The 16614-nt window shown below is 39.8% G+C and overlaps 1 protein-coding gene across 8 annotated transcripts in view; it reads left to right on the top strand.

Moving 5' to 3' along the window:
- Window positions 1-16614, top strand: part of CAPRIN2 (caprin family member 2) — a 52788-nt gene that overhangs the window by 30325 nt on the left and 5849 nt on the right. For 2 of the 8 annotated variants that reach the window (XM_089527823.1, XM_089527822.1), the window contains 6 exons: window positions 3600-3713; window positions 4199-4351; window positions 4632-4815; window positions 9416-9604; window positions 13845-13948; window positions 14793-14856. In XM_089527823.1, the coding sequence (XP_089383949.1) occupies window positions 3600-3713; window positions 4199-4351; window positions 4632-4815; window positions 9416-9604; window positions 13845-13948; window positions 14793-14856 (808 nt within the window). Of the gene's footprint in view, window positions 1-3599; window positions 3714-4198; window positions 4352-4631; window positions 4816-9415; window positions 9605-13844; window positions 13949-14792; window positions 14857-15641; window positions 16186-16614 lie in introns of those variants that run through there. The other 6 variants (XM_089527827.1, XM_089527825.1, XM_089527824.1 and 3 more) reach the window with 6 other exon arrangements.

Raw genomic sequence — 16614 nt, 5'->3', positions numbered from 1 at the left:
CTGAGTAGCCTTTGGTGGGAACCTGACCCTTCAGGTGCCAACATAAACAGAGCCAACAGTTACTCCCTTTCAGTTCCTTTTGATGTGTCGTGTAATGTACCTCAGATAGCTAGTCTCAGCAGTCCTTTCAACTATTTTTTCCCTCTCTACTACTTGTTTTCTTAACTTTCCTGCTTATTACCAAATGAATAAGTAGTTGTAGTTGTAGTGGCAGACTCCTTTTCCCTTCTGCCCCACTTCCTTGCCGACTTGGTCAGCGCTCATTTCCATTTTTCTGTGTACGGCCTCCTAAGCTCTCAAGAGTTGTTCCTCATGGAGGAGAAAATCACTCTAAACAACATTTACAACAAGTGTCTTGTTTTGTCTTGGGGAGGGTCACCACATGAGTTCTTGTAATTTGTCATGGCTTCATGACCAGGGACTTTCGAACAGTTTGTCTCAGCTTCATATGTACTTGTGGGAGCAATATCTCAACGTCACGGATGTGGCTGTGCAGAACCACCCACTCCAGCTGTGGTCTCTTATTTGCAAAAAACAGGTTCTTGTTGGCCTATCTATCTGTTCCTGTCTAACCCAGAAAGCAATATTGTTTCCATTGACATCAATGGAGGATTGCCTATGCTGTCTTCGCCACTGCTGGAAGCCTTAGTGGTGGTGGTGGTAGTAGTAGTAGTAGTAATAGTAATTCATTTCTTTCCCACCTCTCCTCAAGGCAGGGTACAGCATGTTAAAATTCAAAACAATTCAAAACACACATACCCAGTAAAAATACAGTACTATAAAATCATTAAAATACACTCATAAGAGTTCACATAATAGATTAAAAATCATGATTTAAAATGGTTTGAATAGGCCTGCTAGAAGAGAAATGGCTTTAATGCTGTTTTAAATGTAGTCAGCATTTTCAGCTGTCGTATCTCTTCTGGTGGGGCATTCTACAGTCTGGGGACAAACTCCTCTGGGAAATGGTTGCCAGTTTAGTCCTGACTGGTAGGAGCAAACATTTCCCAGAGGACCTGAGTGTACAGGGCAGATTGCATGGGAGAAGGAAAACATGTAGGTAACCTGGACCCAAACCATGGAGGGCTTTAAAAGTAATAACCAACACTTTGTACTTTGCCCTGAAACTAATAGATAGCCAGTAGAGTGCTTTTAAGATTGGTATAATGTGATCCCTCCTAGATGTACCCATAATCAGTCTGACTGCCATAGTCTGAACCAGTTGGAGCTTCCGGACTTGGTACAAAGAGCCTAATGTATAGCGCATGGCAGAGGTCCAGCCTTGACATTACCAGTGTGTGCACTACTCTCTTTAGGTCCTCCAGTTGTAGGAAGGGATGCAATTGGCATCTCAGCCAAAGCTGATAACAGGCACTTCTGATTGGCAAATCTATCTGAGTTGACATTTGGAGGGACAGATCCAGGAGCACTACCAAACTCTGAACAGTCTTTCAAGGGAAATGTAACCCCATCCAGAACTGGTTGACACATCTCCAGCCCCAGATTAGGACCCTTGATAGTAAGTAGCCCAGATGTGATTCAAACTCACCCAATGCCAAGCAGATAAATAATAAATAATTTATTTGTATCCCGCCCAATCAATGAGGAATCCGGGCGGCTGACAACAATGGAAGTACAATAAAAATACAATAAAAAACAAACTACACTGGTGCCTCGGGATACGAAATGACCGTGTTACGAAATTTCCGGGATACGAAAAAGTTGGATTGGAAAAAACTGTTCCGGGTTACGAAATATTTTTCGGGTTACAAAATTAATTTCGGCGCGAAATTCAAATGCTATAGGCTTCCAGCGCTAACGGAAAGCCTTTTCGGGTTACGAAATTTTCGCGTTACGAATGGAATGGCGGAACGAATTAATTTCGTAACCCGAGGCACCACTGTAATCCCTTCCCAGCCCGCCAGCCATATAAAGCAGACAATAACAATAAGCAATATCAATGCAGTGGCAATCAGTAGGAAAACATAAGAATGTCACAAGTCAAACAAGGTTCATAGAAAATCCTTTTCCCATCCCTTCAGCACAGGTCCACATCAAAACAATATTAAGCTAATTAAATATAAACATAACATAATTCCCGATAGAAAAAACATAAAAATAGCAATTACAATTACAAACCATAATCAATATAACATAATAAACATTGAAACTACAACTTACCACAATTACTAAAAAACAATTATGACAGATCAAAGTTCAAAGGAGGCAAAAACAGTTTCCATGACCACCTGCCAGGCCAATGCCCCAGGAGCTGACACAGGTGTCTCCTCTACTCCTCTTCCGAGCAAGGGATCGATGTAATATGTTTTTTTTTTTTGGGGGGGGGGGGGAGGGAGGGCACAAGCAAAAGTTTTGAGGCTTCTGCCAGGCCAACACCCCAGGAGCCGACACAGGTGTCTCCTCTCCTCCTCTTCCAAGCAAGGGGCCACATGGTCTGTTTCCACATGGCCTGAGCTGGCATCAGTCCCTCAAAAAAGAGAAAAAACGACCAAAGGATAAGTAAAAATTGAGACTGGAATTAGCCATTTTGAGATTGGTGTTCATACCAAGTTCCTTCTCTGTCTCATTCTTAATATCACTGTATCTGTCTTCTCTGCCCACTATCGAGGCACAGTTGGACCTGAAGGTGCCATGGGTAGCATGCACTCAGGTTGACCAGCTCTCAATAGAACAATGGTTGTCAGTCTTCTGTCCAGAGTTTCCAGTATTTTCAGCTCTTGCCTAGGCCCCTGACCCTGCTGTCTTGTCAGGCATCTCTGTCAACAGAAAGATTCCACATTCCAGGGCTCCTGGTCCAAATGGCATAAGTCACCCTCTCTAGAATGAGCACCTCCTCTACTGACTAGATGCAGATCTCCAAACCTAGGTTGAGTGATGGCTCATGCTGAAGACTCTTTACCAGCATCACCGTGACTTGGCTGGACTTTGGTATTGACAGCAATATTGAGCTGTCACTCCTAGGATCAGACTCTGCAGCTTCAAGTTGCTTTGCCTCCAAGCCCACTTGGGTTGAGCCGCTGAAAGTTTACCTGTCAGTGCTGCCGCATAAGGACTACTGTTATTCAGATGTTGGTATGTTTCACCCAAACATCATAGACGGGGCAGAAAAAAAGCTGTTACTACCCTTCCCAATCTCAGGCACCTTGGTGCTCCATCATGCCAAGAGACCATTCTCCCTCAGTTCGTCACTCACACATAAGCAAGGGATGCAAGTCCGAAGTCTGTGAGAATGGAGGGGGGACTGTACACTGTTAATACATTTCGACCAAAGAAAGAGCTTTTTTTCCGGTAGTCTAATATGGAATACTCTTGGATTCTCTTTAAAGTACCTCCAAAGAGAAATATTGAGATCTCATGTCATGCAGTAAGCTTTTGTTTTTTAGGATGGATGTGCTGGCCAGGGGTGCTGGGATTTGGGTTTTAATACAATTTGGAGAGCCATGTGATTGCCACACTTGCTCTGTAACCTACTTTCCATCATCATCCTTTCATGAAAAGACACATTTAGTCTGACAACTTTTTGAAAGTCCTAGTTATCGTTTTAAAAGTATCTTCTAATTATCTGGTTGCATTTTTAGACAACTGTTTCAAATCGTCAGGAGCCAGAGAACTTTAATTCATCTCCATCTGTGTGTCAGGCAAGCCAGGGGATTTCTGAGTCATTAGTGCCTCAAAAGAGTGAAATTGGTCAGGTGAGTTCCATACATTAAATGTGTTTAAATAAACATTCTGGGCATTGATAAAAAGCCACTTCTGTTCTGTTAGGGCTATGTAGATTATCTGGAAAGCTGCCCCAAATATTTACAGAAATCAGTTGTCCGATAACCTGAAAAGCAGTAGGACTGTTGGGATGCAGGTATTAAATACTAAGTAGAGAAATAATAAAAACTTAATATGGCAAAGACCAATTGCAGAAGGAGCTGTCTCCATGTTAAATTTTACAGATACAGATATTTAAAGATGCAATATATCTAATTCAAATATGTTTGACATAGTGGAGACTGATGAAAATATTGAATGCACAGCAAGATTCAAATTGTAAGCAGAATCTATTGTAGTCTTTGATATGTCCAGCTATTGCCTTGCAGATACTGCTGATGTTTGACGGTACAGAGTTTAACAACTTAAACTACTTCCTACTGGAATGACTGTAACATTGCATATTTTCCCTGTCAAGGCTCCTACTGCTGTTTCAAGTGAATCAGAGATACCCGTGACACCATCAAGAACTACCATGTCACCAGTATCCCAAGGGAAAGCTTTCCAATCTCCTCCATCAAATAGCAGTGTTGTTAACATGAAAACACCTCCTTTTCAGGCCATGCAGACTGTAAGTACATCTGTTGTTGAGGCAAATGTAATTAGGTGGAAGGGCAAAAGTTAGGAATTCTAAGTTTTATCCCAGCTGAAATTCATTGTAAGTTGAAGGGAGAATGATAAATGTTTAAGGTGGGAAAGTTTCTAAGAATGGAATAAGCATGTTCCCTCACATTTCAGTTCAGGTAAGAAGGCTCTTGGACTAAATGTTTTCATGAAGTGCAGTAATAAAGATTTCTCAGAGTGGCCTATGGAAGTAAGAATATTTTACATAATTTTGTGTTCTGTTACAGGTGTTCAAAGTGAATGCACCTTTGCCCCCTCGTAGGGAGCAGGATATCAAAGAAAATTCTCTGCATCCTACAGGATATAATCAGAATTTTTCTACAGCAAGTACACAGACTCCTCCCCAGTGTAAATTACAGTCTATTCAAAATGCTGAACAAACTGCTTTTTCTCAAGAGTCTCTGTCAAATGGTAAGGAAAACTTTAATGATTGGAGAGATCAGGAGATTGGAGTACAACTCAGTGGATAAACCAATGATTATGTATAATAATAATAATAATAATAATAATAATAATAATAATAATTATTATTATTATTTATATGTCCCACCTCTTTCAAGGATCGAAGCGGGATTACATCATTAAAATAATACAGTGCAATTGAACAGTCAATGAAATACTAATACTGAATTATACATCCCTATTGGTTCCTTAAAATCTCCAAATATCAAATCATATACCATCATACTTAGAGAGGGGGGGTCTTAATCATCATCCCTATACCAAATCCGATGGGAAAGCCTGCTGGAAGAGATCCGTCTTTAGTGCCTTCTTAAAGGCATCTAAGGTAGTGATCGTGTTTAGTGCAATTTTTTTAAAGGAATGTCCCTAAAGCTACAAAGTAAGCAGTCAAACATCTGAACTGAGTGGTAGGTTCTTAATGTTAATTTCCTCAATATTAGAAACTGATCAAGCTCATCTGATGTGCAGCTATGATCCTTTTAAAGCCTTTAATGCTTATTTAAGCATTTTTGTTTCAGAGTAGTAGCCATTTTTGATTGATGGGAAAGCTTTACTTCTCAGTTGAATCATCTTCTGCAGTGTGACCTGACCTTACTTCTCATCACTCTTGTGCTTGTCCTACCTACAATTGAAATCACTAGGTCTAACAACTTTCTCCTTTATCACTTGGACTTGCCTGATTCTTTTCTGCTTGAATCAAGGGAATTAATGCAGAGAGCTTCATCAGAGTGTCTCCCTCACTGTAATAGGTAATCTCCAGAAAGACTACCTGAAATTCCTCCCTTCATCTCTTCTAAGTGAAGTGATGACACATTTTTATATGCCATAGTACTTCCACATCTACAAAAGTACATTAAATATCTAGCAGTGATTCAGAACCAGTCCTCTGCAGACCAGATTAAATTGTGAGGAAGATGATCCACACTAATTGCTGCTAACCCACATGGCTCATCAGGACAGGCATTAGGGAAGCTTTTTCTTAAATAGTGATAACAGCTCAAATCTTCAGCAGTAAGAAATCCCTCTTCAAAAGGTATATTGTTTCCTTGGAGAGTGTCGTTTTCTACTGTGCTTTGTTTGCCATTTCTAAATATGGTGAAACTAAGGAACTTCTATGTTGTGTCTGAAGGATTTCCTGTGGTCTATACCCTTTGCAAGAAAACATGATTACTTGTGCCAATTTTTGAACATTGTGACCTTTACTCTTAATTTTGGCTGCTGTGCCTGTACTCTGAAATCCTCATCAAAAGTTCTCAGGCTGCCTTCATTGTCTGAGATGCGACCAGTAGTTATCAAAGAGAGGATCAGCTCTGAATGTTTTTCCCAGTGGTGCCCAAGGTGCCTGGGGACAGAAAACACGTCTATTTTCATAGGCTTTTAAACGTCTATGCTGTTTTGATCAATTTATGCTGCTCTTTTAGATTTACTGTTTGTTTGATTTTAAATACCTTATTTTATACTGTTTTTACCAGCTTTTCTGATATTATATGTTGTGTACAACATAGCTTTTTTTAAAAAAGTTTAATATTGATCCTGAAAGTAAACTAAAAAGTAAAATATTGTAGGAAGTGGCTGTATTTTTGCCTAGTATGGTTAGCATTATAAAATATTTGATGACCTAGTTATATATTTTTTTTCTACCATGCATAAAGGGTGCTCTCAAATGAGTTGTTCCTCTCACTTGCTCAATTATCCAGGCACTAAAACAAATCATGTTTGCACTTGCTTCTCTGTGTAGGTGAGAATCATATTCTAACTTGGTCTAGACTAGAGGAGAGAGTTTTATTGGAGTTTTGGTATATTCCTTTCTTTTTTTCCTTTGAACTATTGCATAAGATTTAGTTGGGAGAAAAAATTATTTTGGATAAGACAGAAAAGGGAAGATTCAGAGATAATTGACACCTTAGCTGTGACACCCCTTCTACATAAGAAAGAACAGCCTCATGCTACAGCTTGATGATTAGATGGACTTTTTCAAGAAGAATTATGTTCCCTAGAAGGAGCAGAGTTTATTTTGTTAGTGAACTTCTTTGGACAGCCTCTGGTGATTTGACAGAGTTCTCATATATGCCTGCATAACAGTGAGCATTACCAGAGTGGGGTGGTTATTGGCGACACAGGCAGTATTTACGCTGATGGTTAAGGATAGCAAGAGTTGAAACAGTGAAGGTAGTAGATGAGGAGGTTGACTCTACTCAGCAAGAATCCTCCATCCTCAAATTGTTGGGAAAGCCCTAAACTGTGAACATTTCACAAAAATGTGAAAAATAGAATTGCAGTGTTAAGCCTAAGTGACCAGGAGCAAGAAGAACTCTGGACTGAAACTAGGTACATTGTCAGAGAGGAATGTAAAAAGGCATTATCTGTAAACAAAAAGAGACAGACTTCTCAATGGATGACAGATTAAATTATTATACAGAATACTGTGATCTGCTAAAAAAAAAGAATGGGTCCAAGAGCAAACCAAGCCTGAACTCTCCCTAGAATGCAAGATGACTGATCTGAGACACTTTGGACATATCATGAGAAGATGTGATTCCAAAGGAAAGACAATAATGCTTGGTAAGGTAGACGGCAGTAGGAAAAGAGGAAGACTGCATTCCAGATGGATAGACTCAATCAAGGACAGACAGGTGGATAGACTCAATCAAGTCTGCAAGACCTCGGCAAGGCTGTTGATGATAAGATGACTTGGAGGTCTCTCATTCACAGGGTTACTGTAAGTCTCAGTCAACTTGATGGCAGTTAACAGGAATAACAAAGCCAGATTTTGAACAATCTGGTGAAAGGACTGGAATGGGTACCAGACATTCATGAGGCACAAACGTAGGAAGCTACTTTCTGCAGGATGTAAAAAGGGGGGACAGCAGCCTGAGATCCAGTTCTTAAGAGAGTAAAAGGCAAGGAATATATCCATTCTTTCACATGTTTTCTTCAGTATGTGCTTTCAACCCATGATGATCTCACAAAATTGAAGAGTTGGAAATGGTTCCCATTGTGTCAGTCAGCCCAAGACACACAATGTAAGTGCATTATAAAGTGATTGTATTCAACCTCTTTCTGCTCAGAAAGAGATGTGTAGCAACTTCTTTTTTCTGAAATTCAGTGAATTCCTGTACTTGTTTTCTGTGGCCCATCCTCTCTCAGACTGGGAGGGATGAATTGTCATGGTGAAAAATTGATTGATGGGATTGGATTCCAAATGCTCAGGGATTATTTCCGTAACCAGCACTTTATGGGATGTAGTGGCTTAGTTCTTAACATGCCAACTCTCCCAACCACAAGGTTGGCAGATTGGCAGTTTGAGACCCAACCGCCGTGTGACAGAGTGAGCTCCCATCACTAGTCCCAGCTTCTGCCATCCTAATACTTTGAAAGCATGTAGAAATGCAAGCATGTAAATGTCCAATGGGTACGACATTGGTGGGAATAACAGTGTTCCATGCAGTCATGCTGGCCACATGACCACAGAGTCATCTTTGACAACACTGGCTCCCTTGGTTTAGTAACTAAGATGAGCACCACCCCTTACAGTCGGACATGATTAGACAAATCATGTCAAAGGGGAAAGCTTTACCTTCACCTGTATGGTCTTCTATTGGTATTTATTTTATTTTAATTTTTTAATTTGTATTATTTATATGCTGCTCTTCAGTCCTAAAGGCTCTCAGAGTGGCTTACAGATAGTTATTCAGACGGTTCTCTGCCCTCAGGCTTACAATCTAAAAAGACATGACACGAAAGTAGAGGGGAATGGTGGTGGGGAAGGGGATCAAGTCCAGTGGTTTTTCTCTCCCTCTGAGGCCTGGACCATGGCAGATAGACTGGAGGGAGGGCCCTTCTTCTTGCTCTGGCCAGCCTTGATGGATAGTAGATTTTTTTAGCTCTATATCGACTGATAAGTTCGCAGATTCTCAGCAGATTTTTATGTGATTTACAAAAAACATATGTCCATAAGGATAATGACCCCAAAGTTTGTGTGCATATCTTCCCAAATCCTAGCACTGCTTTGAGAGGTTAAGGCAGAAAGATATTACCCATCCTGCTAGTCTTGCTGCTGATGGGAAGTAATGTATGGTCTTTTACTCATGGGTTTACCTGCATTATTTCAAAGGAATTTTACTTTTTATTCTACTGGTTCTTTGTCTTAGTTTTGGTGCTTGCAAGAACAGAAATAATTGAATAAGTTTAGAGTTATTACTATATTTTTGATGGCATGTTAATATATTAAAAACAGAAATGGGGCTCTTTTCTATTCTCTTTTCTACTGGAATGAGTGGGAGGAACAACCCATTCAGGGATACTTCTGCACACCATAGAGAAAGAACTTTCCACAAGAAAACCACTATTCTGTTTAGTGACATTCTATATTTCAAGAACGTAGTCTGTATTCATTGGCAGTATAGCAGTGAATATGTATGCAGGTATTGGTAGGGAAGTGTTGCAAACAATCCTGGAACTTGTTATTTTTAAATCTGCTAACAGAAAACTCATTTGACTTTCATGCAATAGAATACAGAAGTAATTAAAGCGTGCTTCTCCCTTTAAGCAGGTAATTACCAGGTTGAGGGAGCCGTTCCTGTAAGCAATGGTAGTCTCACCTTTTATGCAGCACAGACAACCACTTTCCCTAAACCATCTCAGCCTTTTGTTACAAGCCGTGGTGGATCAGCCAGAGGTTCCGTCAGAGGTGCAAGATCAATTACCTCTTCTTATCGTTCTCCTGGTGGCTATAAGGGTATGTATAATTTGTAAGGAAATTCTTATGAGTGGTTATAATTTGATACAACCCTTACTTATAGGCAGCTACCATAATCCAGAACAGCAGAAGATAGCAACAGGTAGCCCGCAGTCTCCCTCCACCAGTTTCTTTCCACAGTGCAAAAATGGTCATTTTTTGCTGTTGCAGAAGGAGCCATCCATTCATAGGTTAACTCCAATTGCCACTCGGGTGAGGCAAGGTATCACACGTTTTCAAGAATCTTTTCCTTTTGAATCCCTGGGTCCTTATTCAGTTCATTCACCATGCATCACAGAATAAATATTTCCTCTGTTTTCTCTTGGCTGTATCATACCATAATTAGCTTCGTTTCAGTAGAGGACTTTGCCTCCCTTGCATTTGTGTCTTCCTTTTTCACAGTCTTTTGGGATGGGGAAAGTTAATACTGAATCCTCAAAAAGTGGGTCTGCTTTTTGTAGCTGTTCAGACCCAAAATATGTATGTATAGTCATGGATACATGTGTGCTCTTTACCTACCTCCCCCAGAAGATATAAATCTGCTAACAACTCCCATCACTGCAACTACCTCCTCCAGAGTGATAGGCTTAACAGTGACATATTTTAATTCATTTGTAGTGGATCTCTGACTTTGACATGGCTGAGACTCTAGAGATTGCTTTAACTCTGCAACAAGTAGAATTGAAGGCAACTGCTTCTGAGGTGACTAGCACTGATAAATATTCAGAGGTGGCTGTAAAGAGGGATGAGGCTGACCATAATACCATAATTGCCTTCTCCAGCAAATGTGATACCTACTGCCTCCAACAGAGTGTCTTCCATGACAACCAGCAGGTGCAAGACTCAAAATGCCTACTCAAAAGCCACACCTATGCTTGGACAAGCTTCTGCTGCTGCTTGCTTCAGCTATTACTGAGACCGTTCTAGGTATGATGCCATATTTGTATCTAGATCAGGACACAGGAGGTTAGACTGTCCCTTTTCTGGTGAGCAAAGAAACATAATCTTTCCCAGATAATCCCCTCTACAGGATGCCCCCAGGGTAATCCTCACCAGAGACACCAGGCTCCTGGGATAGGGTGGCCAGTGCCAGGACCTCTGAGCCCAGGGAGTTTGGAGCACATCACAATTCCAGGTATTTTACCCAGTTCTACTTCTATAGGGCAAAAGCTCAGGATGCTGTTTCAAGTCCCCACATTGTCTTTGCACTTTTTCTCATCCTCATTTCCAGCGTCCTGAGGAAGATCAGACAAAAACAAGCATCAGTGATTCTAATAGTCTTCACTGACTACAGAGGCCTTAGATTTCCCATCTTCTAGCTCTCTTGGCCTAGGAACCTCTAGCTCTCCTCTTCTTACCCCATCTTCACAGGAAGGGTCTTATCCTAAATCTGGATTCAGGTTGGCACTATCAAGCTACTTGCTTTACAATGAGCGCAAGGGCAAAAAAGGTGGTAGATACGCTTGAATCATATTTGTGCATTTCCACCTTTGGATTCTCTGAGACATTCCTTATAAGGTCTCATGAAAATGTCGTTCTCCTCACATATTAAGGTGATTCTTGACTTTCTTCCAGCAGATTTTGACATAGACCTCAACATAAAACTCTGGCATCTAGCATCTATCTTGATGAGTAATAAAAATACATTAAATGATTCCTAAGGGATACCTCGCTTTTCAGTTCACCAGTCGTTCATTGATTCCAAATGTGTGACCTCCGTGAAGTTCTCAAAGCCTTACCAAGGCCTCCATTTGAACCCCTCTGAATCCTCTCCATTAAGGTTCATATCATAGTAGCAATTGCCTCAGCAGGGCTCAGAGCTAGCATCCCTTTTGATAGCCACATGTTGCTGCAGATTTAATGCAGACTTTATTTCCCTTTGGCTGGACTTGAATTTCTTACCCAAAATTAACTTAGTGTTTCACAACTGACAACCCATAATTCTCCCATCATTCTACCTACACCCACTTCACCCACTAGAGGAAATGGCACAAGGTGGATGTCCAAAGGGCCTTAAAAGTGTATGTCAGACATACCAGACCCTTTAGGAGATTAGAAGCTCTCTTCATCTAGTTTATGCATTAGCGAAACCTCTGCCCTAACCAGGTGGATCAGATTGTATGTCAGCAGCCTTCTCAGCTAGTATTCCATTGGAGGAAATATGTAGAGCTGCAACCATCCCTTCTGTCTTCACAAAATACTAAGTTAAACAGATTTGCTCCAGCCATGACCACCTTCAGCAGAAGAGTTCTTAAAGTTCTCTTAGTCTTGTTCACCTTTTTGTCACCTTTCCACCCAGGTGCTGTTTATGTTTGAGTAACTCCCATACCCAGGCCAGAGTGATATAGTGGTTTGAAGCTGGACTAGGACATGAAGAGATGAGGGTTGGAGTCCTCACTCAATTGTGGAAACGTACTGGGGCATGTCGGGCACATCACATTCTCTCAGCCTCAGAGGAAGGCAATTGCAAATCCCTGACAAACAAATCTTACGAAAGTCTCATGATGGGTTTGTCATAGGGCCTCCATGGGTTGGAAATGACTTGAAGGCACACAACAACACTCCTATATGTGGATGGCTTCTTCTTCATTGGTTGCAAATGGCACATTTCAGGCCTTACCTTGAATGTCTGTTCTTGCTATGAAGGAAGAGCCATCCAGACATGACCTGTGGTGACAAGACTTCAGCTTATCTGCCCTAACTGGGAGTCTTTCTCATGCTCCTGTTTTTCACAGCTGGGGAACAGAAATGAAAAGAGTCAGGGATTCAGTAGAAAAGAATTTACTTAAAAGCACATAATCCTTGCCTCTCCTGGGTGATGATACCCATGCATGAATGGCTTCTCTTCCTTGGCAAGAATGGACCTTCACAGTAAGTATTCAAGTGTGCCGATCATGGCAGCAGAAGACTTTGGCAGGTGCAATTAGATATTCAAATATTATTTCCTGGGGAGAGAGAGAGAGAGAGAGTGTAGGGGATGTTTTTAAAGCCAAAATAGCTGTTTTACAATTGCAGATTTGGGGGGATGCAATTGATCATTTTAATACCCAAGTATTTTTCTGGTTTGGGAAAGTGTTGGCAGTATGTGTCACTGCAGTCTTTGTACCCCAGAAGGTCAGTGAATTAATCAATTCCAGTGAATTAATCCAGTGAAAATTGCTAGTTAAGTGTTTTGTGGATGTGGAGCTTAAGTAATGAGCTGGTGTTACATTTGAGGAGTTTGTCACAACAAATAGGGTGCAGGAATTGGTGTTACTTGTGTTAATTTTGGCCTGCTGTCTCTCTCAAATGCCCTTGGGTATAGTGTAAATGGGTGATAGTTCCAGAAAAAACCCTTCCTAAACTTTCTAATGTTTTTTCCTGCACTTAGTCTGTGTATTTGGTTTGTATGCAATATGTAAATATATTTCAAATGGTGTATCTGGTCATGCCAGTGCTATGACTGAAAATCTTTCTGCTAGATGCATCAAGATTATTATAAACACTTAACCATTCATGAAGATCATCAGTTAAATAACAAAATACATTTCTGTCATTTCAGCCCCCTTCTGGAATTGATTTTGACCTTTTTGAATGTGGTAGTTTCTGGATATTTGTGTAGACACTATTTTGTATCCCATACAACAGTTGAATATCAGTTTGTTCGAGTAGAATTCAAAGACATAGCCATGTTGGACTGTGTGGGTGCAACGGGATCTTGTAGCACCTTTGAGACTAACTGAAAGAAAAAAGCTGGTAACATGAGTTTTTGTAGACTTCAGTCTACTTCCTCAGATGTATGCATCTTACCATCTGAGGAAGTAGATTGAAGTCTAGAAAAGATCATGCTACCAGCTTCTTTCTTTCAGTTAGCCTCAAAGGTGCTACATGACTCCTTTGCAGTTAGTTAATGAAGTGTTCTTTAAAGTGTTAAAGAACCAAAATAATTCTGCTTCTAGAGGTCTGAGCTCAATCTGATGTCAGATGCTGATATTAAAGATTGGTCTTCTGTCTGTAATGCTGTCTGAAGCAGGGAGTCCCAAACTCTTTGCCTTTCATATACTTCAACTCCCTAACACTGTACCAGATAAGTTTTTGCTAGTGTCTACAAATAAATGTGTTGGTCTGGTGTAGGAATCCATACTTCTCCCTTCTGAACAATGTACTGTTCCAGTAAACCACTATCTGAAAGCAAAGTATCTTTTTTCCCCGTTAAGCAAACCTGATTGGTAGGATAAAATGGCCTCATCTTTTCTTCCAGCAGGTTTTGAAGCTTACAGGGGATCACCTTCAGCCCCCAACGGTTCCTACAGCCAGTTGCAACTTCCTGGCAGAGACTATTCTACAGTGCAGTATTCTCAGAGGGTAATGATTTGTCAGGTTTTGTGCTCAACCTTGCAAAAATCTGCTAAATGTGTATGGTGGTGGTTCTGGTGTCTTAGATCCTGCTCAGAAACCAAAAGGAAGTACTTACTTGAACATAATCAGATTAGGGGTACCCCACAAATGCAGCATCATATTGAGAACATTATGGTTTATTACAGGAAAATACTGAAATGTCATTTTAGACAGGACTAAAACAATCTACTTAGTGTTTGTATCTACATCCATCTCTAAAAATGTGCCTGTTTTGAGGGTTATAGGCCATATTTATTGAACTGACACATTGCATGGAGCCATCTTTTATAACAAATTCTCAGCACAGCGATGGTGTAGTTATGCCTCCTACAAAGGTGAACTGGCTTACTCTTGATTCATGCCAGTTTAAGGAAACACATTCAGACAGCCCCAGTGACATTGGAACAAGACTTTGTCATGATTAGGTAGCACACGCTTGAGATGAATTCCTCTGATTTATATTTATGTATTTATTTATTTGGAGTATTTATACCCCGCTCTTTAGCAACAAAGGCTCTCAGAGCGGCTAGTTTCAGTGAGCAATAAGTACATTGGGTTGTGAGTTACTCATATCTGTCTTGTAGACATCTGACTTGGTGCAAGAATAGCCATAACTTGGAAATACAACTTTTTATTTTTTACTACTCACTAGAGGATTCTGGGAGAATGTAGTAGAAAAACATTTCCTCAAGCCTGAATAGCACAGTTCCCTGATTCCCCATCCCAGGTCATTGAAGGTGGAGTTAATGTATCTGCAAATATTATTTTGTTGCTCTTTCTAAATAGGAAAAACAAATATTGTTTCTCCTAGGATGTAAATTATCAGCCAAACTATAAACGAGGTGCTATTAGCAGTGGCCGTGCCAATTCAAGAGGTAAGGTTTGGACTGTGTTCATAGTTATTAGATCGTCAAGTATGCTTTGCACTAAGTACAGTATGTTTTTTGTTTGAAATAAATATTCTTTCTAACAGATGTGTGGGTATCCAGTGATTGACTGAGCTGTTTTCATTGGAGAAGCAAAGGCAAAACAAGAGAGAGTTCCATGTGCTGATAGATGATGACTTGCTTTATTTCTTATAATTTTAAAAACCTAAAGCATTTTGGCTTCAGAGTTGGCCTTCTTCAGGGGTTACACTATAACAACACAATATTAATTATATTCTTTAAAGTATGTGTATGCACTTTTGACATGTATAACAGTGTGATTTATACATTTAAAGAATATAACTAATTTTGTGTTGTCCTTGATAATATATTTAGTGTAATTATATTTGCATTTTTAATAGTTGAAGCGTCTGCAAATTCTGATTTTATGGATGGAAGGAAGGAGCTGTCCATCACTGGATGCCCTGCTTTGTCTGAGAAGGAATCTTTATGTCATGTTTGTTTTCTTGTTCCCCATAGACAAGTGTTATAAGAACATGTTGGGTTGAGGCCCAAATCCAGTTGCTAGTCCAACTAAATTAACTACATTGAGATTTACATAAGTGTTGATTTACCATTCAACAATTGACACTATTTGGAACTAGCAGTAGTTTTTAGGCTGCAGTTCACATAATCATCCATTCAGATTATTAAACAAAGTACAGAAGTCCAGTTGAGTCATGTCACTAACTCTATCCAAACTTTTTAAAATCCTCAAAGTTTCTGTGTTTTAGATTACAGGCAAGAAAGCAGACAGGAGGAGAATTGTTCATCAGGTAGAACTCAAGGTAGAACCCGTGGTAGAGAATACTACAGAAGAAGGGGATTGAGGAATACTGAGAGAAATGGAAGAGAAGCAGAGAGTCTGAAAGCAATCTTGTAGCTGCCAGAAAGCATCAATTCAGTTAGTGTTGATTATCAATGCAGTTGATATTGGTACCTTGGTTTTCTACACTAAATAAAACACACATTTTTAAGATGTGTCCTTTCTTGGTACTAAGAACTACACAAACTAAATGTGTATTTGTACTATGACATTTAATAAGTCATCTCATTTGCTAAGGTAAAAAAGCAGCCACTGCACATGAAATCCATGCCTCTTAGTGCAATCATGCATGTGCATATTTAGAAGTCTCACTGTGTTACTAGATTTGCTTAGTACTAGAGATTAAGCTTGTTAGGTCTCTACTGTGTATGGTTAGAAGTCATATTAATACATATTAATTTGAAGGTCACTATTTAAGGAACTTTGGAGTAGCTGTAGAGTTATAGGAGCCCTGACAAATATCCAGATAGACCTGACATGCTATTGATATGATGAATCACTGAACAAAAATCTTTCATAGATGTTATGTAGTTCTGCATGTCATTAAAATTATTGCAAATGCATCTAAATTTCCACTACTTTTTCTGGTTCAAGATAGGTTTGAATCGCTTCAACACTGAGCTCGCTGCAAAAGCAAACTACCCACAAAGATAGTGCAAATCTACAGCGCTATATAAATAAAGCATAATAATAATAATAATGATAATAGCCCTTACACGTTCACCCTTAAGAGAATATTAGGAGAATGTGGGATAGGAAAGTAATCTAGTTGACAGCAAAACTGATTTTGCACAGTGTTGATTTATTAGTGTTGTTAGTCAGGATGTCAGCATGATATTCAGTTCTGATTTCATCATTTTCAATAGTGGAGAAGTTTTTAG

This window comes from Sceloporus occidentalis, unplaced genomic scaffold, assembly GCF_023333645.1.
Source record: "Sceloporus occidentalis isolate IW3139 unplaced genomic scaffold, rSceOcc1.0.p SCAF_5, whole genome shotgun sequence".
NCBI lineage: Eukaryota > Metazoa > Chordata > Lepidosauria > Squamata > Phrynosomatidae > Sceloporus > Sceloporus occidentalis.
Note: the sequence above shows the minus strand (reverse complement) of the source record. Positions and strands in the feature narration are given on the sequence as shown.